This window comes from Thermobia domestica, chromosome 4, assembly GCF_964235325.1.
Source record: "Thermobia domestica chromosome 4, izTheDome1.hap1.1, whole genome shotgun sequence".
Taxonomy (NCBI): domain Eukaryota; kingdom Metazoa; phylum Arthropoda; class Insecta; order Zygentoma; family Lepismatidae; genus Thermobia; species Thermobia domestica.
Genome location: NC_137457.1, coordinates 298,650,954 through 298,674,062, shown reverse-complemented (window position 1 = coordinate 298,674,062; position 23,109 = coordinate 298,650,954). Strand labels below are relative to the sequence as shown.

Genomic DNA, 23,109 nt, shown 5'->3' with positions numbered 1-23,109 from the left:
CGTCATGCATAAGGCCCTTATACCTGCATAACAAAAGATATAGTCCTGGCAGCTACCACGTTGCTACGACCGTGGCGTGTGACTTACGTGGCCCTCACACATAGACCAGAACAAAAGCCAAGCTTCAGTAAACAACAGTCGACGGAGCCGTGTCTTCTAGACTGCTTCTACCAGACGGGTCGTCGGAAAGTTGAAGAACGATAGCTTATAAAAGATATACTTTTTGAAGCCTTTCCAAATGAAAACTTCGAGGTAGACTCCTTGTGGGACCTTACGAGGCCCCTGGGGCAAACATTTTCATTTAGATAAATTGCATGTTTTAAATACTGTAACATATATTTTAAAATTTTGATACCTGTATCACAGTTTTGGAATTCTAGTGGTGGGCATGCACTGTTATCTGCAGACTGATTTCAAATTTTGAATCTTCCGCCATTTTGCACAGAGTCTGATTTGAGCTGTGAAACTTCTGTTATCGTTTTTCTTTTAACACTAGTTTTCAAACGATATGCTACCTGCCCCTCTTTTCAATTGCAAATTTTGAGTTGGACCCCACCTGGGACCCTGCGGAGACCCTGGGGCAAATATTTTCACTTCGTTAAATTATGCTTTTACAATGATGAAACAGGTGTTTTGCCGTTTTAGCATAGGTTTCAACTTTTAGGAGTAGCAACGTACTTTATGGTCGCCTGCTATAGAAAATAGGTCAAAATGTTCTATATATTTTAGCCCCTGCAAAGGTGGGGTCACTTCCGGGCAAGAAACGAACATCTGTTTTGGAACTTGCTAGAGAAGTCCTATCAGGAAATAAATAGAATGTCTCCCAATTCAAGGTGCAGTTTCGATATCATCCCTGGTAAGTGCTATAAAAAAAAAAATACCCTGTAATTAATCATATAATCATATGTTGCAGTAAGGCTTCGTCGAAAACGATAAATGAGGTCAACAACCTCCAAATTTTGAATTTTTGGCAATTGTTCACCGTAGAAGGAGATAAGAAAATTCACCCAAGTTTTATCAGTTTATCAAATTTTATTTTTGACAATTCCGAATTTAAAGGGTGGTGCTATGTACACTTTCCGAATTTTAAGAATGATGGATGTCCTACGAAAAGAGAAAGGACACCTGTATTAAATCATATCATCATGAATTTCAACAAAGAACATAAAGTAGGTCAATAACCGACCACATGAGAATACTAATATTTGACAATTTTTTACCTGAAAAAAAAATTAGACGATACAAAGGTACAGAAAGTCCTAGAGAAAATTTATCAAAGGTTGTGTTTTGATAATTCCCAAATTTAAGGAATGCTCCTATGTATCCATCCCCCAAAATAAAGAAGGACATCAATGTACCCATGTATTGAATTTCAATCCTCACACCTATAGCCACATGAGATAAGATAATGTGGTCTTATCAAAAGGGGAGGTAAAAACTGAAAAATTTGGAAGGTTAATATCATACCACATGTTACCAGCTTTGCATACGTTTAAATTTTGGTATTCTTTTTACCCGTAGGAGGGGATAATCGGGGCAAACGAAATGTATAAAAATATTTATTGGATCTTAGAAAGCATTTAGCTAATTCCATGTTTGACAATTCCAAATTTATGTGGTGGTTTTAAGTACTCCTTCTAAACTTTAAGAGAGGACATCTATGTTCCCATGTCTGAGACGTCTAATTTCTCTCACTTAACCATATAAGGAAATAAGGCCTTATCAGAAAGGGAAAAATAGGTAATTAACCGACCACGTAACGAACATATGACCATAGTAATGTAGGCAATTTATTATTTAAACACTGAAGAAAATGAGCTCAATCACCTACGTTTACAGTGATACCTACCGAGCTTTTATAAAAAATATGAATTTGGCAATTCTCAAATTTCATAGATGGACCGATTGCCTCCTTCCAAAATTTAAGAAGGGTCCACCAATATACCCATGTCGTATGAAAGGCAATAAGCCCTTGTACTCATTCATATAATCATATAATATAATAGAGCCTCATTTAAGGAGATAAATTAGGCCAATAACGAACCTCTTGGATTTAGGATTTAGATTTCTAAGCTTTCGGCATCTGAGGCCATTTAGCCCGTCACGATTTGAGGGATGACGTCCCTCGGCGAGATCACACTCCAGGAAAAGGTAAAGAAGAAAGGATTAAGGAAGGAAGGCAGTGGCCTGGGACCTATAAGTTAGGTACCACACCGGCATTTGGCTGGTGTAAATGAGGAAAACCTCATTCAGGGTGGCTGGCCTAAAAAAGAGTGTTATACTTTTTCGACCGACCTCTTGAAGAACACGTGCTAAGTACTAATATTCGGCAATTTTTTACCAATAGAACGGAACGAGCTGGGCTCCCCAAATTAATAATGGTATATGTTAGGATCCTAGAGAACATTGCCAATTATTGTTTTTTGATCATTCCCAAATTTAAGGCTGTCCTTGATACCCCTCCTAAATTTTAAGAGGGGCACTTTAATGTAGCCATACTCTATAAAAGAAAAGGGACTGCTATACACATCCATATAATAATATAAAGTAATAAAACCTTCATCAAAGGGATGTCGCCACTTGAATACACTAAGTATCACAAATTCGGGAATTGATTTATGGCCTCGTGCAGGGGCGTTAATAAGGGCCCCGCAGACCCCGCATTGCGGGGGAGGGTATCAAGCCATCAGGGGCCCCCAAATGGTGAAGTGGGACGTAGAGAAGGGCCCCGTTCCACGATGTCTGCGGAAGGGCCCCAAGCCTTTAGTTACGCCACTGGCTTGGTACAACTGACAATATAATTTTTTGCAAGGGATGTAGTGCGTCTGGTTCATTGACACTTGACAGTTCGGGACAGGGTGAGAAGAAAATTATATGCGTTTGTTCACTATACGTTCGTTTTCAAAACAGAAGAACAAACTACGGAAGTGATGGGTAAATTTTTTTTTTCAAAAACACTAAAATAAAAGGAAAATCTTAGGCGGGCAATAGAAGTTATGAAAATAAGAACCATACATTTGATATAGTTCATGTTCTACTAATAGCTATTAACCCATGCTTAATTCTTTCTATTTATTTATTTTTTTTAACGATACTTTTGAGACGCATAAAAACCACACATATCGTAGGCTTTAATTTATCAATTACACAGCACTCACAACACACTACAGACTGCAACTAGATATAGTGATGGGCAAACTATGATCCACTAGCCAGATGCAGCTCCCAGAAATGTTTTATCTTTGTCACACATGATCCTATTCTGAAGAATGGTTTTTTTTCGAAAGAGTTGTATTAGAAGCAGACCGGCAGATAAGCATTTAACTTCAAATCTGAGAATTTCTGCATTTCAGTTCGAACCACATTATATATATATATATATATATATATATATATATATATATCATTAAACAGTAAGGCATGGAGGTGTGGAGGACGAGACAATACTTTTCGCAAATAAGTACGGTAATTTATATGTTTCCTGTTTTAATTGATTTGTTTTCGTATACACGTTTACTGTATGTTTCGCAAGATAATGAAAGAAAACGAAACATCGTTTTTGGACTTAAATTCGGCAAATACCAGTTTTACTAACTTTCGAAGCTGAATTTAGCGACAATTGCCCATTAAGAGTTGGCAACAATACTCACATAAACATCACACTAATGATTTATAATAGATGGGGGAATAGTTGTCGAGACCTCATGTATAAGCAGTTTTTGTAGTCGAAAGTGAACAAAGACAAAAAATCAAAAAGGGGAAACAGTAACATAAGATATGCACTGAATCTTCAACAGGTATTACAATTATAAAGTACTTCAATCTTTCAACAGGCATTACGATTGTGAATTACCGGTAGTTACATCTTTCAACAGGTATTACGATAATGAAATACCTAATTTTAGTAGTTGAAGTGTAAATGCAATGTTGTGGAGATTTAAAACATCACATTACTTTGTGACAATCAACCAGTTTGATGTAGAGGTTTTATGCGTGCAGATTGACCATATGGATACATACACGAATTCATGTAAGGTACTCCTTTCTCTCTGCATTCACTTTCTATACCTTCAGCAATCACTTATGAGGTGTGCAATTGCATTCTTCGGTGCAGATCCATTTTAAGAGGTCTTCTGCAAAAATATAAACCAACCAGTTCTAGATGGCAACTGTGAGAACGAATCCTACATTCACAAAACGGCTGAGCGAGTAAAAGGGGTCACAAGTCGCGGAGGGCTCGTTTTGTTATATTTTTTTAACCTTTATAACAATATACAGAAAAACAAACGCCACTAGAAAGCGCCTTTGCTGCCTTCACAAAACATACCTGACGAAGTGAAAGTGGTTAAAAGGCCCGCAGGGCTTGTGTTCTATCTTTATCACGATTTAGACAAAAACAAAGTGGCCACTTAATAACATGAATGCCATCTTCACAAACGATAGCTGAGCGAGAGAAAGGGGTAAGAAGCCTAGTAGGGCTTGTCGGTTTCCACCTTGATCACCATTTAGATTAAAAAAAAAAAAAAGTGGTCACTACAAATCTTTAAAAAGATCTTTCAATGGTTCCGCTTACTTTCATATGCACTGATTCGCCTTCAATAAGTTTATGCACTGTGCACAATGGCTCCCTGAACGTAAATATGTGAAATATTTGTGTTAAATGTTACTTTTTATTTATTTATTTATTTCAGTAACGATCTGTGTCGGATGTAAAATCACAAACTTCTTCGATTGCTTAAAAACTACTTTTATACAATATGCTTATAATTTGCCGTAAAAAGTTCACAAACTAGACTTCCGTCTCGAATTATCTTATGGGAGTATACGTGCATACCACCTTCGGCCTTCATTTCTGTATTTCCCATTAAATTCGCATCTCAGAGGTAGGTGCGCACCATATTTCCATTATATACACACTACACTATTAAAATAATATTAAAAATTTCTTGTGTAAATTTTAGAAATTATGTATCCGTATAGCAAATCTGTGGCGTTTTATGAATGAATATTACTTTCTGTACACATTGAGAACATCTGTATAAAATTCAGGTTTTGCGTTAAAATACATTATTCTGTAAGGAAATTACTTGGCTAAACTTCCGCAAATCTGAGTCCCTCGATTAGATTGGCAAGACCCTGTTTTCAAAGTTGTATTACGGGAAGATTCTAGTACACAGGGCCGCTTCATAAAACTAATGAAATTTATTTTACGTACCTAGTTTTGGTTGCGTTTCGTTCCTTCTTTTCTTCCGGTTTTTGAACGTTTTATCGTTGAAATATATTATTACCGAATGAACTTCAAACATTGAACAATCCACTGTTAGATTTGTTTCCTTAACCACACTATTAGTGATATGTAGGTTTATTGTTTTACCTACAATAATAGTAATAGTAATTCCTATTAAGTAATAGTAATGTTTTAATTAATTTTATATAAATGATGATGTTTGTTATTTCTTTCATTTTATGTGCACACATTTTATTTTCTTCCGCTTTTTGCTTTATTTAAATTCTGTTGTTTCATTTTCGTATTCGGAGTCGATGTTGAAATGTTCATTGGCGGAAGACGTGGTGTGTGATTGTATTGTGTGAATCTGTTGAAGTATTTATATATTGCTTTAATTCTCGTGTGTTCTGTGTACATTTTATAGTTTCTTTTAGTGTTATATTTCTTGATGCTATTATGTTTGTATATGCGTTTAGTTTTTATGGGTTTACAAAATGTTTTCTGTCATATAGTGTGCTGTTCTTTAAAATTCATTTGTTCTCAATGGGTATATTGTCTAATGGGTACTGTTTTGTAATGTTATTGATGTTCCTCGTTAGTTTTGTTTTTTAGGGCAAGTTTTGTGAATTATACAAAATAAATTATTCGAAATTATCCATTAACCAAAATTCCACTTGCGTTGAAGTATGTCTTCTGATAACATTATATTCTAAAGTAATGTGCGTTTGGAGGGTATAAGGGCTCTGTCCCCACTGTTATTTTATAATTTAGATTACTGGAATATTTTTTTTTTTTTTTTATGAAAGGGGTGTTTCGGTTAGTTAATACTTTGAAATAGAGTACTTTGTCGTTATTCACCTAACATGGCCTCTTAGTGATGAATCAGGAAGGGGACCAGTGTTCTGGAACCTTGCCTTCTATTGCTGTTTATTTGTTGTTATTTTGTTACCTAGAATTAGTGTTCTTTCATTTCCGTCGTTCATTCTTAATGGTGAAAAATAATAATTTCTTATTGTCATGCTTTGTTTATTGTTGGAAATATATTCGCCTGTGTTGTATTCGCAAAATTAGTATCTTCCAACCAGGGATGTAATGGGGCGTATACAGGAGAATACGGCGTATACCCACCTAAAATGTTTATACTCTAGCATATACTCACCTTAAATTTATGAAAGAATGAGTGTATATTGGGGTGCGTATACGCGAGGTAGTTTTATCGTATACGCTATACTTTTGAAAACGATCGAGCGTATACCTAACAAAAATTCTAGCATTAGACCACTGCTTCCAACTGTTAAGTGTTGGAAACTACTCACTATTCAGGAATAACTAAAACAATGAACCCTTACCATCTCATGTTTCTAATCAAGACAATAAACAACCTCCTACTACAGTATTATGTAAATATGCTTTTAGAAGAGGGATTGAAAACAAAGCTGCCTATCAGACACATTTTCCGGGGACATCAAAAATTACTAAACATATACGAAAATACTTCTTTCAAGTATTTGTTGCCATAAAAGTTGGTACGTACATTCATGAAGTATGAATTTTCTTGGCTGGAAGTAAACTCTTGTTGTCTTTGAAAGTGCTCCTTAAGGGAGGAGTTGCGTTAATGGAAGCAGATTGACTTCAAGAGAGCTGAGTATAACTATAGCGTTTGCACATATGGCACACAAACTGCAGAACATAGACCACAAATCAACTTGCGCTAGGTAGTGTGTAAAACGGCACGAATACAATCTAACCGAGTCCGGCAGGAACGCGAGCAGTAATGCGGTGCGCTCATACGGGAGGCGCGTGAGCGACGATGGATTGAAGCATAACCGAGGCTAGTGGAAAAACACTGCTTTCAAACACATGTCTTGTGACACGTGAACACTTTCTAGATTGGTGGGGGGCGCGGCGGCTCAGCGGTAGAGTGTTCACCTCCGGTGCTTGGGGTCCCTGGTTCGATCCCAGCTCGCGCCGTGTGGAATTTGTAGTGGACAAACACCCTGCTCTTGAGGTTCTCGAGTTTACTTCCACTGTCTTCATTCCACCATTTCAGTCATCTCTCATCACCGTCTCCTTTAGCCTAACCGGCATTACCATGGGATGTAAAAGTTAAAGATTTAATTTCATTTCATACTTTCTAACTTGGCTTCATATTTCTGCTTTCATACTTTAGTTCATCGTGTGTGTTTTTTTATGGACTACTATGTAATAAAAAAAGAGCACATTTTCCATTTTTCACTTTTGCTTTATTGTGCGTGTAAGAGGTAAGATTCCAACATATTTTGATTATTTTAACATACTTCTTCCATTGACTTTATAAACTTATGTCCGCATTAAATGCGATTGCACCCAAATTTTGCTATTTTACCAGATATGCTTGGGACAATTCTCCTCTTATTAGTTTCCGCTCTGCATTTATATTTTCTCTCCATTACTGAAGCATACATGTCGTTAGTTATTTATTAAGACAATGGGTTTGGAACACTGTCTTATTATGCTCTGTTGTCTGTTTACCTAATATTGTATCAATGTGCAAACCCGTGTAGACCAAAAATTAACTTCGTTTTTCTCCGTAATTAATCACTCTACATTGATGAGCTTTATTACTTTTTTGTTACTCTCATGCTGACATTTCGTCTGATTCTGTTATTTCTCCGTAAATTTTTTAATTCGGGGCCGCCATCTGAAGTAGTTAACGGAATTATTTGTGTTAGCGACACATTTGTAACTTAATGAGGTAATTAGAAAATGCGTGTGATCATCACAGATTTGTAATGTTTCGAAAGAGAAACTTGGACAAAGGTCTTGTAACAATGCCTCGGTAAACTACCGTAGTTGGTATTGCTGCGTACAGTAACAAAAATATGTGAAACGTGATGGAATATTGGAACAGTAATTTGTTAGACATAATTCATTGTGAAAATAATCGAAAATGTAGGGAACAATGTGTAAAATTGAAGATCAAATATAAATTTAAACTGGATGAGCCAACAATCTACGCACGACAATATAATACAGTACAGCGCACCTACTTACATATTTTCAGTAATTTCAGTCCAGAAATATGACTTATCTCAGTATTCGAACTACATATATGTGAATATGCATGTAAAACAAATACACAAAAAGAAAGAAATTAAAAACGCAAAATATAAAGCAGTATTCATTTTTGTAGTTTCTTCTGTGATATTCGACAATTTGTAATAGCACTCGAAAGTGTAGAGAAAACTGAAAATACCTACATGCTTATGTGATGCAGTTATTGAGCACTTTCTGAGTGGGTGAGCCATGCACGCTCCGAAGATTCTGAAAATTTAAAAGGTTCCAGGTAAATTTTTTAACTCATTACACTAACTGTGTGGTATTGGGTAATAAATTCACAAGATACCCTAAAATAAAAATGTAAGTCGTATAAAAGATCTAGATCGTCCTGCTGATGTACTGGCTAACCTGTGTGCCTATATTAGACATAGTCCTGGACTCGTTTCCCAAGGGAGAGCACAACAAGTAATTTCACGATCATTCTGTCTATTTCGTCTAAAGGCTATATTGGTGGGAAGTTAAACTAAATATTTTATTTCATTTCGTCAAAAAAAAAAAAAAAGTTCCAAAAATTAAGGCGTATAGTTTAATGACATTTTTTTCACAAACATTTTGAAATAACAGCGAAAAACGATTAACTATCACTATTAGAAACTAAATATAAAACATAATCGCAAACGTGGATTCGATAAATATATACTGTGTAATCGTAAGGGGATCAGAATCACACAAATTATAAATTAAAAAAAAAACAAAGAATATTTTTATTTAAGTTAACTAATTTGTAAAATATTCCAACGTAGATTTCCTATGTAAAGTGCAGGAATAATATCCTCATGTATAGATGTTCAAAAGAGAGTCTATGTATACTGAAAAAGGAAGTAACAGTAGAGCAGTTTTCATGTCTGAAGTAGTTTTTTTTAATAAAATGATATATGCAATATGTTATAATCGTGAAAAGAGGATGGGAAAATACGAAAAAGCTAAAGTGAGTTTTACCATTTTAAAATTGCGTGCCTTTTTAAAAGAAATTTTAGAGCTTTGCATACTGATTCTCTGCTCGTATCCAAATTGCTCTTGAATCATTGTTTGGACGTATTTGTTTTTGAAGAATGAGACATTCGAAGAACAATGTCCTACTTGATACATAAATTTGGATATTTCAAAGAAAATTTCAGTATCACAGAGACTGGTAACTGCACGAAAGGTACCTCCAGAATTACTGCAAATCTAAGACTATATATTTGCCAAGTTCCATTGAATTGCGGTCAGTAGACATGGATATAGGAAAAAGTCGTATGGAAACTAGCACAAATTTTTCAGCTAACACATCTTCCTTCAGGATTAAAAGTGGAATGCAGATCGAAGGAGAGAGAGTTACAACGAAGATATGTGATTTATTATAGTACAGACAAAAAAAATACCAAAACAGTGACGTTACTTTTCCTTCTTCAGCAATTCCGGATAAGAAGAGACTCTTATAGCAAATTGTAAATGCTCTATCTTTCAAGGAGATAGGTGATTGAGGGGAAACTATCATGTGCACAATTACACATGTAATTTACAGTGCATCATCACAGGACAGAGAACAAACACAGGCTATGACAGAAAGGGCAGACAAACAAGTCTTTGAAAAGTCAAAAAAAACGTTCTCGTTCAGGCATGTGCATTATAGTTCACTGTTATTGCCGGCTAGATTATATCAGAGGAGCACAAATATTGGCTCAATGTTTTCAAGTAAGGCCTCGAATATACAAGTCTCGACACTTCATAGTTGCAAATTACTACAAGCATTTGGAAAGTATCTTTGCTACGGGTATTGAGGGTAAGACTACAAAATAGGTCATCAGATGCTCATTGTAGCGTTCGCGGTTGAAGTATTTTATATAGGATACTAGTCTCGTAAGCTGTCTTTTGATACTAGAAATCTAGCGAGGACATTTATCCAATATCTGTTTCCACCTAGCTTTACAAGACTTATTTTCATTAATTCCTGTATTGGAAAGAGAACTATAAGTCTAAGCATCAATCGTTTTGTTTGAAATACAATCAATTTCAGCCGAGTTAGTGATCTGCCATTTCAGATGGGGGTTGGAGAGGTACCAATATTTAAAATCCGTTGTTTTGGGGCAATATTAAGTTTGAGCTATACCAGTGTACTCGCTTAAGTTCTAAATATGTAATTATTCAAGAATAAGAATAGTCTCACACTATCAAAATAGATAAGTCCGATATATTTCACATAATAAGGTATTTCCGTGCATAGAGAGAATGCTCAGAGAGTCGTGGTGGCAAACCATTGTTTCAGTGAAAAACCTGGACCTTATAGCTTCCTAGCTTCCTCGTTGGGAAAAAGAAGTTTTGACAGCTATAGCGCTAAATTGTTTTCATGTGTGTCAAATGCATAACATTGACTTACATCGTGTGACTTCTACGTACTAGCCGTAATTGATGGTTTATTTTTTAAAAAAAATAAAACATTAATCATTTGGAGGCGGATAAAATATGTTTCCTCCTCTAAATTTTCATGATCTTTCCAAGATAACTACAATTCTATTTTCACTGTATTTTTTAAAATTATTATTTCCTTTTCCACTTAGAGAAAAAAAAAACAGTTTGTTGGTTCATTTTAATAAATGAACCAAAAGGATGGCGGCCTGTAATGGCTCACTCTGTCTGCATCCGTCTCGCCATGCAAAATCTTGAATGTCTCCTTTTCCATACCAAAACTTTGAAATATTCTATTGACATAAATCAAAATGAATTGGTTCAGCAAAATAAGAACTGGAGATATTTTGTTTCTACGGCAAAAAAAAAGAAAAAACTTAGTTTTCCTTTTTCTGTATTCGGAAATAGTTCAACTACAACGTTTATAACTGGTCTGTGCCCTTAGCATCAAAATATAGAGAAATATCTTATATAATAAAGAACATCGTACATAATTAAATAAAAGAAGTTGTTCATATGTGATTATGGAATTAACGTAACAACTCTGAAGAAGACTAGAAATACGATGTTGTGTATTCAAACTTAAACGTAGTTGAAATGAATCAGGGATATTTCACCACTAAGAAAGTAAGTGCTCCAGCAGTAAGCTCCGCGCTCCCACTCTTCAATTGTAAATCATATTACAAAGAAATACTCGATTCGACTCACACATTTCCATCTATACGTCACACATTTCCATCTATACGTGCATACGCGGTATTAACTGCTTTTATTTGGATATTTTTAAAAGTTTGATTGGAAACTAATGCCACTTCATAAGTCTTTCTCCAAGGTTGTATTATAAGCTGTGTTTAAATCTTGTATCTTTTATGATTGAGTGTTTACTCATTTGTAGTAGTGAGTTTAATTCTGTTTAAATACGTCTTGTTCGGATTCCGAGTTAAATTAGTTGCCCACCGTTATATACTAATGGTTAAAAGGTAGTTCGATTCCTAACATTTGAATTTTCTTCTTAAGGGGACAGACTACTAAATATTTTTGGAAAGCTAACAATTTATCGTAAATGAAAAGAGATAAATGTAACTTTTCTCAATAATAGATAATGTTATTCTACACCCAAAAATACGAATCGGAAAAATTTTCAGTGTTGCCATCCATAGAAATTACAGTATGGCCATAATTTGAATTACCCAAAAATCTAGGTTAAGACAGCGACTAGGAAAATGAACTCAACAGTAAATGATGGCTTACGATGCTGTCGTTCCTTGTTAACTACTTTTTAAATAATATTTATATTTACTCTGTAATAACTTAAATACGTTATTACAAAATAAATACAAATATTATTTAAAAACTAGTTAACAAGGAACACAGACAGCATGATAAGTCATCAATATGGATGGCAACACTGAAAATTCTTCCGATTCGTATTTTTGGGGGTAGAATAACATTATTTTATTTTGAGGAAAGTTATATTTCATTGTCTCTTTTCATTTACGAAAAACTGGCAAAAGAAAAATTGTTAGCTTTTGAAAAATATTTTGTAGTCTGTCCCCTTAAATTGATTTGGTATTCGTTGCATGAGAATAAGGATTGTGCGATTAATATGAAAGTTACCAAAAGAAAGTTCTCATAACGCCTTGTATGTGTTGATTTATGAGTAATAGTAATACAGGACAGAGATTGCAGTTAGGATTACAGATATTTTCTTAAGAAAATAATTTAGTATCATTAAATTTTGTACTTTTTCTGTTTCCTTGTAGATGCGGTTGTTGCAACAACGTTGAACAAGAAGTAGTACAATAAAATGATCTATTTATATATATTTTTGGTAACGTCATATTGAATATTGCGAAACTACAAAAATATAGTAATCTATAATGGAAGAGGAGCATAGTTCAGATTGTGAATTTACTTTGGTGGTTAGTAACCAAATATTTCTCAAAGTTGAAAACAACGATTCTTTTATTGACGAGAACTCGTTGAAAGGGAAAGATGTAATGTGTCCTCGCACAAAAAAATTTGTGATCCCAGTATTCACAAATGACAACACAGAGAAAGGTGAAAGTATGAGTTGCACTTCGGCTTCAAACGAATTTGATTCGATTAAGGCAGACTGCGAAATAAAAGAGGAAGATTCCTATGTAAATATTTGTGAGGACGAGATAAAAATTGAAGAAACTGACGAGCCTGAAGAATCAAATGAAACATCTATTATAAGTAACATAGAAGAGGGAAGAATAGAAGATACAAATGTAGTCGCAAGGTAATTATTTATATACAGAATTAAATCTTTAGTTCTTACCACACACTCTGTTTATTGCACATAGAATCTCGAAAGAAATCATCGGAATTTATTGTTTTAAAACAATCACCAAATTTAATATTTTGAAATTAGAAAGTAGATCGAAAATGGTCTTAAGAGTTACAATTGTTTACTGAGATTCTGAATATGCTCAAAAGATTAGATTTTTTTATTTTCTTTATCAAACTTTTTTTGCCTTAAGCTAGAAAGCTGTATGTTGTATAAACTGAAAATATATGTAATGATAACACAACTGCTCGTTTATCTCTCGTAAAGCTAAGAATTTTATTATTTTTCGCAAACATATATAAGACTGAACGTTGGTTATTCGTACGTTTGTTCTCGTACGTTGTAGAGAAATTCACATCATTAACAGGATATTCTTCCAGGGGACAGACCATAGTCTATTTAGATTTTTTTAAGAAACGTGTGTGTTAAGGAAATATATCAAAACTTACGACAAAACTGGAGTATCTCAGAAGTTACTTAATTTAAGGTGATGATTTCTCATTAATAATAATTGGATATGTGGTTCAGAGTTTTCGAAAATTCCGCTTGTAGGAAAGCGAGAGAGAGACAATTCCAATAATACTTTAATACGTTGACAAGTTACGTAAATCCGTACCGTTGGACTTTTTGATGAATTTTCGATTATAGTATCTATCGCGAACTGACATTTTACAGTCTTACTTCGATCAAAGCACGCCATGTAAGGGGCAGGCAGATTTAAACTTCATGACAGAACTACTTACAAATATAATTCGCTGTATGTAAACTGCACACGAGAAAAAATTGTACCTGTGTTCAAATGTTTGCGAAAATTCCACTTCTTAACAGCATAAAGTGCAATTTGTGTGACATTTTATTTTCGCACTTTGTATTAATAATTATTATCTTTACTGTGTCACTTTGTATTATTTACTCACTTTATATTAAGTGGCGAAAATAAGGAAACGGTTGAAGCGGATACATTTTTTAAAACTAATTTTCATTTTAGTGGTAATGGGTTTCTATAATTATACCATGGTTGATATGCACTTCATAACGGAGAAAGGGAAGGGTCAAATAATTCATTAAGAATAATGATAGCACCATTTGAATTGAATTTGCAAACGTATTTAGTAGTTCAGTGAATTTAGACTTCGCGATTGCATCGTCGTTTAAATAAGAACTTCAATAACTCAGATATAATTTTCAAATATTTTCCATGGCCCTCTTTCGTATTCGAAGACCGGACTTCAGTTTTTTTAAATAATAACTGTATTCTGCATGTTTTATTAAATGATAAAGTTTTTGAATTACTTAACTAAAGGGAGGTTGAATGTAGCGACAGGAAATCAATTTTGTTTACTAAGAATTGCTCATTTCTACTGAAGATTTGAAATATATGTAAGAGGATAAATTTTGATTTTCTTTTCAAAATATTTCCTTTGCGCTATTCTCATTACGATTTCGAGACTTACTTCAAAGCAGTTTCTGCAAGGTACTTCAAATATTTTTATTATTATTATTAATTTTTGCATACTTTTGAAATCGCGCAGCAAGAATTTTAATTTTTACACATTACAAGTAACATGATTTACAACTGCTTCCTGCTAAAGGGTGAATTTTATACGAAAATACATCTTACTCCTTAACTGCAGTTCGAGCCTGGATTAAAAATTTTCACGTTTCATCCTAAAATACCGGCTTGCGATATAACCATAACACATTGATTGTATTTTAGAATTTCAAACTACAAAATTTGACGTAAGCCTGAAACTCTTAAAATATGATTGAAGTAAAATACCTGGGATCAATTATAAATCAGTGTACAGTGTTACAAAAAATGTAGCAAAGAATAAGTTATAGGCTGGTTGGAATACTAGTGTTAAGTTTAGCATCCAAGTTATATGAAACGTAAATATGCAGGTTGAGGTGTTGTGTAAAGTACATGTTCTCCTGCCGGGAATCGAACCTGGTTTCTTGCGACAAAGGAGACGTGTACACTAACCTTATAACCGCGAAAATTTTCTCGAAAACTAAGATATCTACTTTTGTGAAAGTTTATGAAGTAGTATAAGTTGTGAATACCGTTCCTCATAGAAGGTAATGATATTTTTAAACATGGAAGATGTATGTCTTAATTGCTACACTAATGTGGGCTATAATTCGATTAATAATTTGTTGTTGATAACTATACTGTGAACCATTCTTTCTTAACGGTGCAAAGGACCGAGTGGAGCACAATATTGTTTAGCAGCAAGGAACAAAGTATGACGGTACTGATTTCTGATTCGCTAAATGTATCTTTCTTTACGACTTCTGAAATAGAACATTACGTAAAATTTCCTGTAAATGTAACCAATATAACTATCGGCAAAATCATCTTTAAAGTTTTTCAGTAGGGAAATTCTACATAACGTTATCCACGCGACATGGAAGAGTCTGGTTTCTATTCCATGTGATTCCATATCCCATGTGAAATTACAGATGCACCTATGAAAGAAGTTCGCTGCTAAACTAAACGCTAAGTCCCAGTCCAATTAGATCATCCATGAGAGGCCATCTCATTATTACGTACATCTAGGATGCTTTGTATATGTATAGGGGAGAGCTGTACCTACAGCTGGTTATACGTACGGCCAGTGCTCACTGAAAATCATGTGTTCTCGGGAAGGATCCGAAATTGGTTAGAGAAGATTTCGTTTCGAGCCCTTCACTTCCATACGTGTCCGTGTTCCGCGATCTTTGTCTGGTAAATAGCTTATCTTTTTATGTTTTCGGGAGGCCAATGTAAAAAAAAATATTAAACAAACTAGTTTTTCTTTTCCCTTATGTGCACCCAAACGAACCAACAATTCCTTATAACTATTGGTAGTGATTCTATTGATTGATTTCCGCTTTTTATGTCGATCAAACCACCTTGGGTTTGTCACCGACAACCGGCAAAGAAAAGATGGCGAAGTGCTGTACCTACGACCTTTGAATCAGTTGTACACCTTTTCTCAAAAAGGTTGAGTGCATTCCTTATTGCTGTTTTGAGGCAAAAATTTTCTAAGTGCAACTTCGGGTATCTTCGGAAAAAAGTAAAGCAGGTTCGAAACTCGAAGCCAACCTTTGCAGTCGGAAAAATTTTGCAGATGTCTTTTTCATCTTTTAAATATAATAAGACTTGTTACCAATTGTATAAAAAAGGCAACATTGGTTGAAATACTTAATGATACTATATTTCGAAACTTTGTTTTAATCTCAGCACATGTTTGTAAGTCATTTAGCTCTCCATACGTAATGAAACATTCAGACACGTAAAGGAATCTTTCCATATGTAAAAGAATGCTGAAAGTTAAGACGTAGAACATAAATCTCGCCTGAGTACTAATATTAAAGGCAAAGTAGAGCAAAAACAGCGTTTGTAGTGGATATGAATGTCATAATTATCTAGAGAGCAGCTATACATTGCTAGAAGCATCTTAAAAAGAGTGCTTGTGTTATCTCAGTGGAGGCCGTTGAATTTTAAATCGTAAGGTTGTGAGTTCGATTCCCATAAGTTTTATTTTCCGCAATGCATAAAAAATTATATAAAATAACTACATTAATATATATATATATATATATATATATATATATATATATATATATATATATATATATATATGTATGTAAATAACATAATCCTTGTAGAACATAGTAATTATTATGGTTAAAATATAACATCTGAGATAGATTTTCACAGTACGTCGGTATTATATATGAGAATGTTAAATATAAATTAAGAAAATCGTTTAATAGCAATAAATAAATTATGTAGTGTATTTATTTGCAGCTATTTGTCATATAGAGGTTACGTCTCAACATTCATATTACAGCATGTCATTTATGTTCTTGAAAAATTATCCGAGGCATAAAAAGGGGTTATAAACAGAGAATCCAAATTCGGGACGCTCGCAAGAAATTCATGAACCCCAAAGGTGACGTTAGCAGACTGGTATTAGCCTTATGAAGCATGCCACAGCAGAAAGTCTTTTCATAGATTTTCAATTCAATACCTGATATATGCTTTTGCATTGTGGAAGTGGTGATGCCTTGGGTCGCACTTTCTCTCGCTCGCTCGCTGACTCTGTATTTATATCCGTATTTATAAATATAAAAGTTGATGTGTGTGTGTGTTTCAACATAATTGTGATATGTCTGGAGCACTTTTAACCATATTTCTTAGTCTGAAAAAGAATACTGTTGGAATACATATCAAAAATGCTAGAAAAGGATCGATATTAGTATCGAATCCATAGTTTCGTGGTCGCTTAGGTAAATAGTTCTACTTTCAAGTCCAATTAAGCTCCCATTAGCACCAGGGTGTTTACGTAGCGACATAAAAATGTCGAAATCAACCGATATTAGAGTCGAATCGTAAGTTTTCAGCGCCGCTAACAGTGCCACATTTCTCATTAGTCCAACTGGGCCCGTGCCTTTCAAAAGCGCAAAGTTTAAAAATTAAATACTATTATTTTTTTCGTATGAAAAAGTTAAAAAATGAAGAGCAAATATACTATTTCATAAACAGTCCTCTTTTACTATTCTAATGTGTTTAACGATAGCGTAAGAAATTTTAAAATAATTCAGAACATTTTTCCCATTTGTTATTTTTTGTTACGTAGTTGTAGCTGTAGCACCTAGTTTGTGGTATTTAACTGTAATAAATCCACTAATTTAGCATATTGGAATTAAGTTTTATTTTAAAGTTAGAGATCAAGATATGGAGAAATATGTAGTTATTGGGGGCGCCGAGAGCAAATGTGCATAGGGACATCGAGCTTCTAAATGCAGCACTGGTTGCTAAATTAATTGGTAGAAATTTTAATGCCATTTAAGATCTAATTTAGTCCTAGCGGTGGTAGTATCCGTTTGCTCTCCTAGGCATGAACGGGGATGGCGTCAAAATTATAAAATAAAGACCGAAATTAGTGTCAAATCCATAATTTTAGGGGTCGCTTAAATAACGAGTGGCACTCCAGATGCCATGCAAGTTAAGCACCCATTAGCACCCTGAAGGAATGTGCAAAATTGTGGCATGTAGAATTACCAATGTTAGTGTCGAATCTATATCTTTCGGGGTCCCCAAGTTCATTGAGAGCAGTTCTGATAATCTTTAGTTTCAACTTCCAGTAGGTGTAAGATCCCCTAGTACATCTAATAAGTAGAGTCGAAGGGAATAACATATACAATAATTCAAAACGACCGATGTTAGTGTAGAGTCCATAGTTTCGTTATCACCGAGATAAATAGCAACACTTCTAAACGAACATGTCAGCTGGATTTTGGATGTACAGGGGCAGCATCGAAGGCATTGCTCGCACAGTTCTAAGTATTTTTTATTTATTTATTTAACAATCACCAGATGCAGCTCAGAGGCAATTTTATACTGGATATCTTTTAAAGTTTCTGTATAAATGAATATTACATCGTAACTCCGGAATGTCTGGGATATCCTTTACCAAACTTTGGGGACATATTACTTTCAATCTAAGAAAAAATATTGTAGTAGTATGAAGTTATGGAAGTTGGGAAGTGTGACATTAAAAATAATGTAAAACGACTGATCTTAATGTTTTATCCAATGTTCCCAATGGAGTTTAATTCCAAATTGATCCCCATCTTCACAGGATGATGGCCTAGGAGAGCAAAAAATAAAATCTCAAAAATTACTGAAATATTTGTCGAATTTATAGTTTTCGGGGTTGAGAAAGCGTTTCTAATAACTTTGGAGGTAGTTTGTACCCACTTCAAGATGGGCTTTTTAATCAACAATTTCTCACTATTATAAGAAATGACCATTTCAACTATTATGTTAGGCCAACCTTGGCAATCGATGAAAAAATTGTGTGGATGTATGTTTCGTCTTTTAAATGTTAAAATCAAAGAGAGAGTGGGTCAATGAGTCGGTTGGTAAGTGGGTGAAATGGGTCAAGATTTGGAGTGGGTCTAAAAAACATGGCCTAGTGCGAGACACCACTCACCGTGACTCACAATGACCCACCGACCCATTCTGTTCAGTGCATTGTAGACAGTATCTTCTGAACTCTGGTGAGCTTGTCTACGTTTTACTTTCAAGATCTCCATTTTTCTTCTTTTTTTCATTTGTTTCTAACGAAAAAAGTTCAGGCACTTTTGGATTTTGATATTTGTAATTGTAAGAGTGGCAGTAGCAATACGAGTTCGATTTTGATATGCAGCCTGTGAGCTTTTAGAGGAGATAACTGCTGGAAAACAATATTTTTGAATCACCTGTAATATATGAATTATTATATAAAAATTGAAAGTAACTATGTCTGAGTGATCATCACGGTCAAATTGCAAAGTCAGATGAAATGACGTTTGGTGTAAAATCAGGGCCCCAATAACAACTGGGAAGCTATCATACGCGTTTACTTTCATTATAATACTTAGGGTGTATCGGAAAAACGTTTATTTCAAAATCGTGTTACCCTTAGTAATCATTTTTGGCCAAATGTGTTTAATATAAAAAAAAATTTCAAATCGATACCTCAACTTTTTGAAGTGTCGCCACTGGCTTGAAATTCGAAAAAAAATATGAAATCGTAGATTTGTAAAATAACAAATGAAATATTTATTACTTCATACAGTATTTCTCTTAGTAGTAATTGTTTTTCAAATAGCTCAAATACAATCAAAAAAGAAATTTGAAATCGTTAGCGATGTTTATGAGGTGCCACCATCTCTTTGACTTCGGGGGAAAATCATAAAATTACAATATTTGTGTGTGACATCTGCTTTCCCTGCAATTCAATTATCGAAACAAATGGACTTGCCTTGCTTATACATACAAATCAGTTTAAGGTGATATCACATTTAAGTAGTGTGGTTTTGCTAGTTTGGTAGCGTTGACGCATAATATTGTTTTTTGCTTGATCCTATTGTGTACAAGCCTGTGGCTTTTTCCATATATGTTTGTGAGTGCGCAATTGTTTTGCTTGTATCAACATGGAATTGGAGAATAAGACTCGATTACAGTGAGAAGACACAAAAACCATTATTCACGATGTTATTGGGTCTCCCGAGGAGTTTAGTTGTGTTCAACTGCCTACAATAGAAAGTGTACTGAAAGAGTTCCTGTTAGAAAAGGGAAACAAAAAAATAATTCCCGTTCTAGAAAAGATCGACCAGCCTATAATATTACTTACATAGTTGCTTCTAAAATTTTCAAGTTTGGAATTAGTCATCTATATGTGAAAAGCTAATTTAAGTCAACAACCAGTTGTTGCCTTAATTCATTAATACTACGAAAAAGTTCGTCAGCTCCTAAAATCAGTGAGAAAATCCAACCCTACATGTGACGCTAAACTAGTTCAATTTCACAAATTTCCAGAGAAACTTTATTTGATATTGCTTGGTGTAAATGTGCTGATGCACTGATTCACTGTAAATGTGAAAAAGGAAAACGAATGCCAAAGTTACAAGTCATTTCTTGATCAAAAAACAGAAGGGAAATGATTATAGGAGGATTAGACAAAAGTGATACAAAACGGCTTATGAAGCGGTATAAAAAAAAAAAAACTTGGAAATGAACATTTAAAACAAGTTGAACAAACTTTAAGCGAGGACCAAGGAAATCTACATCAGGCAAGCTGGGTGACAACTGCTAGTGGAATTTTGCGCATGCTTTTACATCGGAACGGAAAATCAGTGAAAAGAGCTCAAGATTATGGTTTCCTACATAATGAATATTTATGCCTTTGTATGGTTCTATTTTAAAAGTGAACCATCGTGCATACGAGCAGCTAAACATATTTGGAAACATGTTATTTTCTAGATCTATGGATTCAAATACTAAATCAATCATAGATTCAGTGATAATACGAAATGTATGGTTTAGTTATCCCGAGAATTTGCTTCGGGCAATGATATTGATCACAGATGTGAACATAAGAAAGCTCGGTTAGAGAGGGAGGGAGGATGGAACTCGAACTGCAACCACCTTCATCATGATGAGCTCTAAGTTATTTCCAATGTAATAAATTTATTTAAAAATGAGTTAAGTGTTGCAGGAACTACAATGTTGTATCTCAGCGAGTTTTAGGAAACTTTTAAAGTATCATACGTTTTCCAAATATATGAAAACTGGAATACTTTTCATTTTATTGATTTTGGGATCCATTGTGTCTAATACTTGACGAAAAAAAATCACTAACATGTTTAAATATCTTTGCGAAAATCTTTTAGAAATATTCATTAATACACAAGATAATTGACTTTTCCCCCCACAGTTAAGAGGGATGCTGACCACTCAAAAAATTGAAGTAGAGTCTTGAAATATTTTTACAGTATATTCAGACTGTCTGGAGAACAATGATTACTACGAAAGGGGAACATATTTTAATGTTATAATATTTCATTTCGTGTCTTAAAAAATCTAGGATTGGATCATTTTTTTAAAAATTTCAAGCCGTTGGCGGCACCCCAAAACATTGAGGTATCGATTTGAAATTTTTTATGTTTTATTAACCACATTTGGCCAAAAATGGCAACTAAGGGTATCAAGATTTCGAAAAAAACGTTTTCTCGATATACTCTAATACATATCCTTAGGGAGGAGTAGGGGTTCGAATTTAACTCTTTATTAAAAATAAACAGAACGTGTCCTGGCATTTTTAAAAATTTTCTTTTATGAGCGGGTGGAGGGCATTTTCTATATATTGGAAATTAATAGTAGGTTGATTTGTAAAAATAATCGAAAACAAATAATATTAGTTCAGAAACAAATTGAGAAATGAAAACTATAGTTCTTCGCATTTTATACCCACTGCTTTCTATTATAATAATTGCTAAAGCTGGTGTTTAATTATAACGACTCTATAGAAAAGCGTCGTCAACCTGGTCCGTCTTGTAATATATAAGTTACGAAGCGATAATTACTTTTCTTTATGCAAGAATCAACTCAGATATTCAAAGATCATTAGTCTCACCTTTATTGCTTGATATGTCTTAAATATTCCTTTTTAAAACCGTGAAATACATAAATTCACTTGACTAGGTCAACACATAACATGTACATAGCCACAACTATCCCATAATAATCTCTTACATATATTAAAAACATTCTTCTTTTCTGTTAATTTAAAATGAACATTCTACTAAGTATATTACATATTTATGAGCACTTTTTGCCCACGGTACAGGTAAATATTATACAAACTAAAGTATTTCGTTATAGAAAATGTCGCCCGACAAAGGGACTGAATATAAAAGTCATGAGTAGGCTTGGCTTTTATATTCAAGAACCACTGGTCTGATTAGATTAATGTTCGTACATTACATATGTTCTTTATATTTTGATCACACCTCGTATATATCTTCATTACTTTTTGGTTAACCCTCATATATATATAAAATATTAGTTATTATCATTCACATAAATACATTTACAATAAATCTTTGATTTCATTAATATTTCTCTTTTATTACATTATTATTTATTCTTTATCATTAAAAACATCGTCGCTTAGAAATATAATTAACGAGGGTGAAACACAAATTATGAAGATTAATAGTTTCGATCATCATTACAAACGGTGATATGACAAATAATATTTGTTCTTTTCGGGCGCATTGTATAACAAATAAGTTAGATGTTGCAATTGTAATGTATACATAGTAGCACTAAGATGTCCAAAATAAAGAAGAATTTCACTCAAGGTAGTCATTGAATAATTGATTTTATAGAATGGATCTTATTCTTAACATAATCTTTGATAATTAAACACAAATCAATCTAATATAAAATAATTTTTGCCTTTAACTAATTATAAATTGAATTATGATTCTTCACATTAATAAGAAAGAATAAAAATTAAACATAACCTACGTTTGAATAATCAAATGGAAGTAAATAAATTTATTTTACAGAAACGTCATAGGAAAGATCATTTTCATAATTAGCATGAACCGGTAAATTGGAAGATAAATGTTCATAGAAATTATCGCTTAAATTTTTAGATAAATGCTCATGAGAACCTACAGCTGACATGGGTTTAACCCCTACCATATCAGCCGCAATTAGTTTAAATTCATACTCGAGTAGGGTTCCAATAGG

At 33.8% G+C, this 23,109-nt stretch overlaps 1 protein-coding gene across 3 annotated transcripts in view; it reads left to right on the top strand.

Annotated features, from left to right (window-relative positions):
* Nucleotides 1-3,365: 3,365 nt before the first annotated feature.
* The window catches only part of LOC145684234 (uncharacterized), a 42,522-nt gene continuing 22,778 nt past the window's right edge, over nucleotides 3,366-23,109 (top strand). Inside the window, exons 1-2 of one of the 3 annotated variants that reach the window (XM_081756334.1) lie at nucleotides 3,366-3,465; nucleotides 12,478-12,980. In XM_081756334.1, coding sequence (XP_081612460.1) covers nucleotides 12,595-12,980 — 386 coding nt within the window. In that variant the 5' untranslated portion in view covers nucleotides 3,366-3,465; nucleotides 12,478-12,594. Of the gene's footprint in view, nucleotides 3,466-3,624; nucleotides 3,876-12,477; nucleotides 12,981-23,109 lie in introns of those variants that run through there. The other 2 variants (XM_081756332.1, XM_081756333.1) reach the window with 2 other exon arrangements.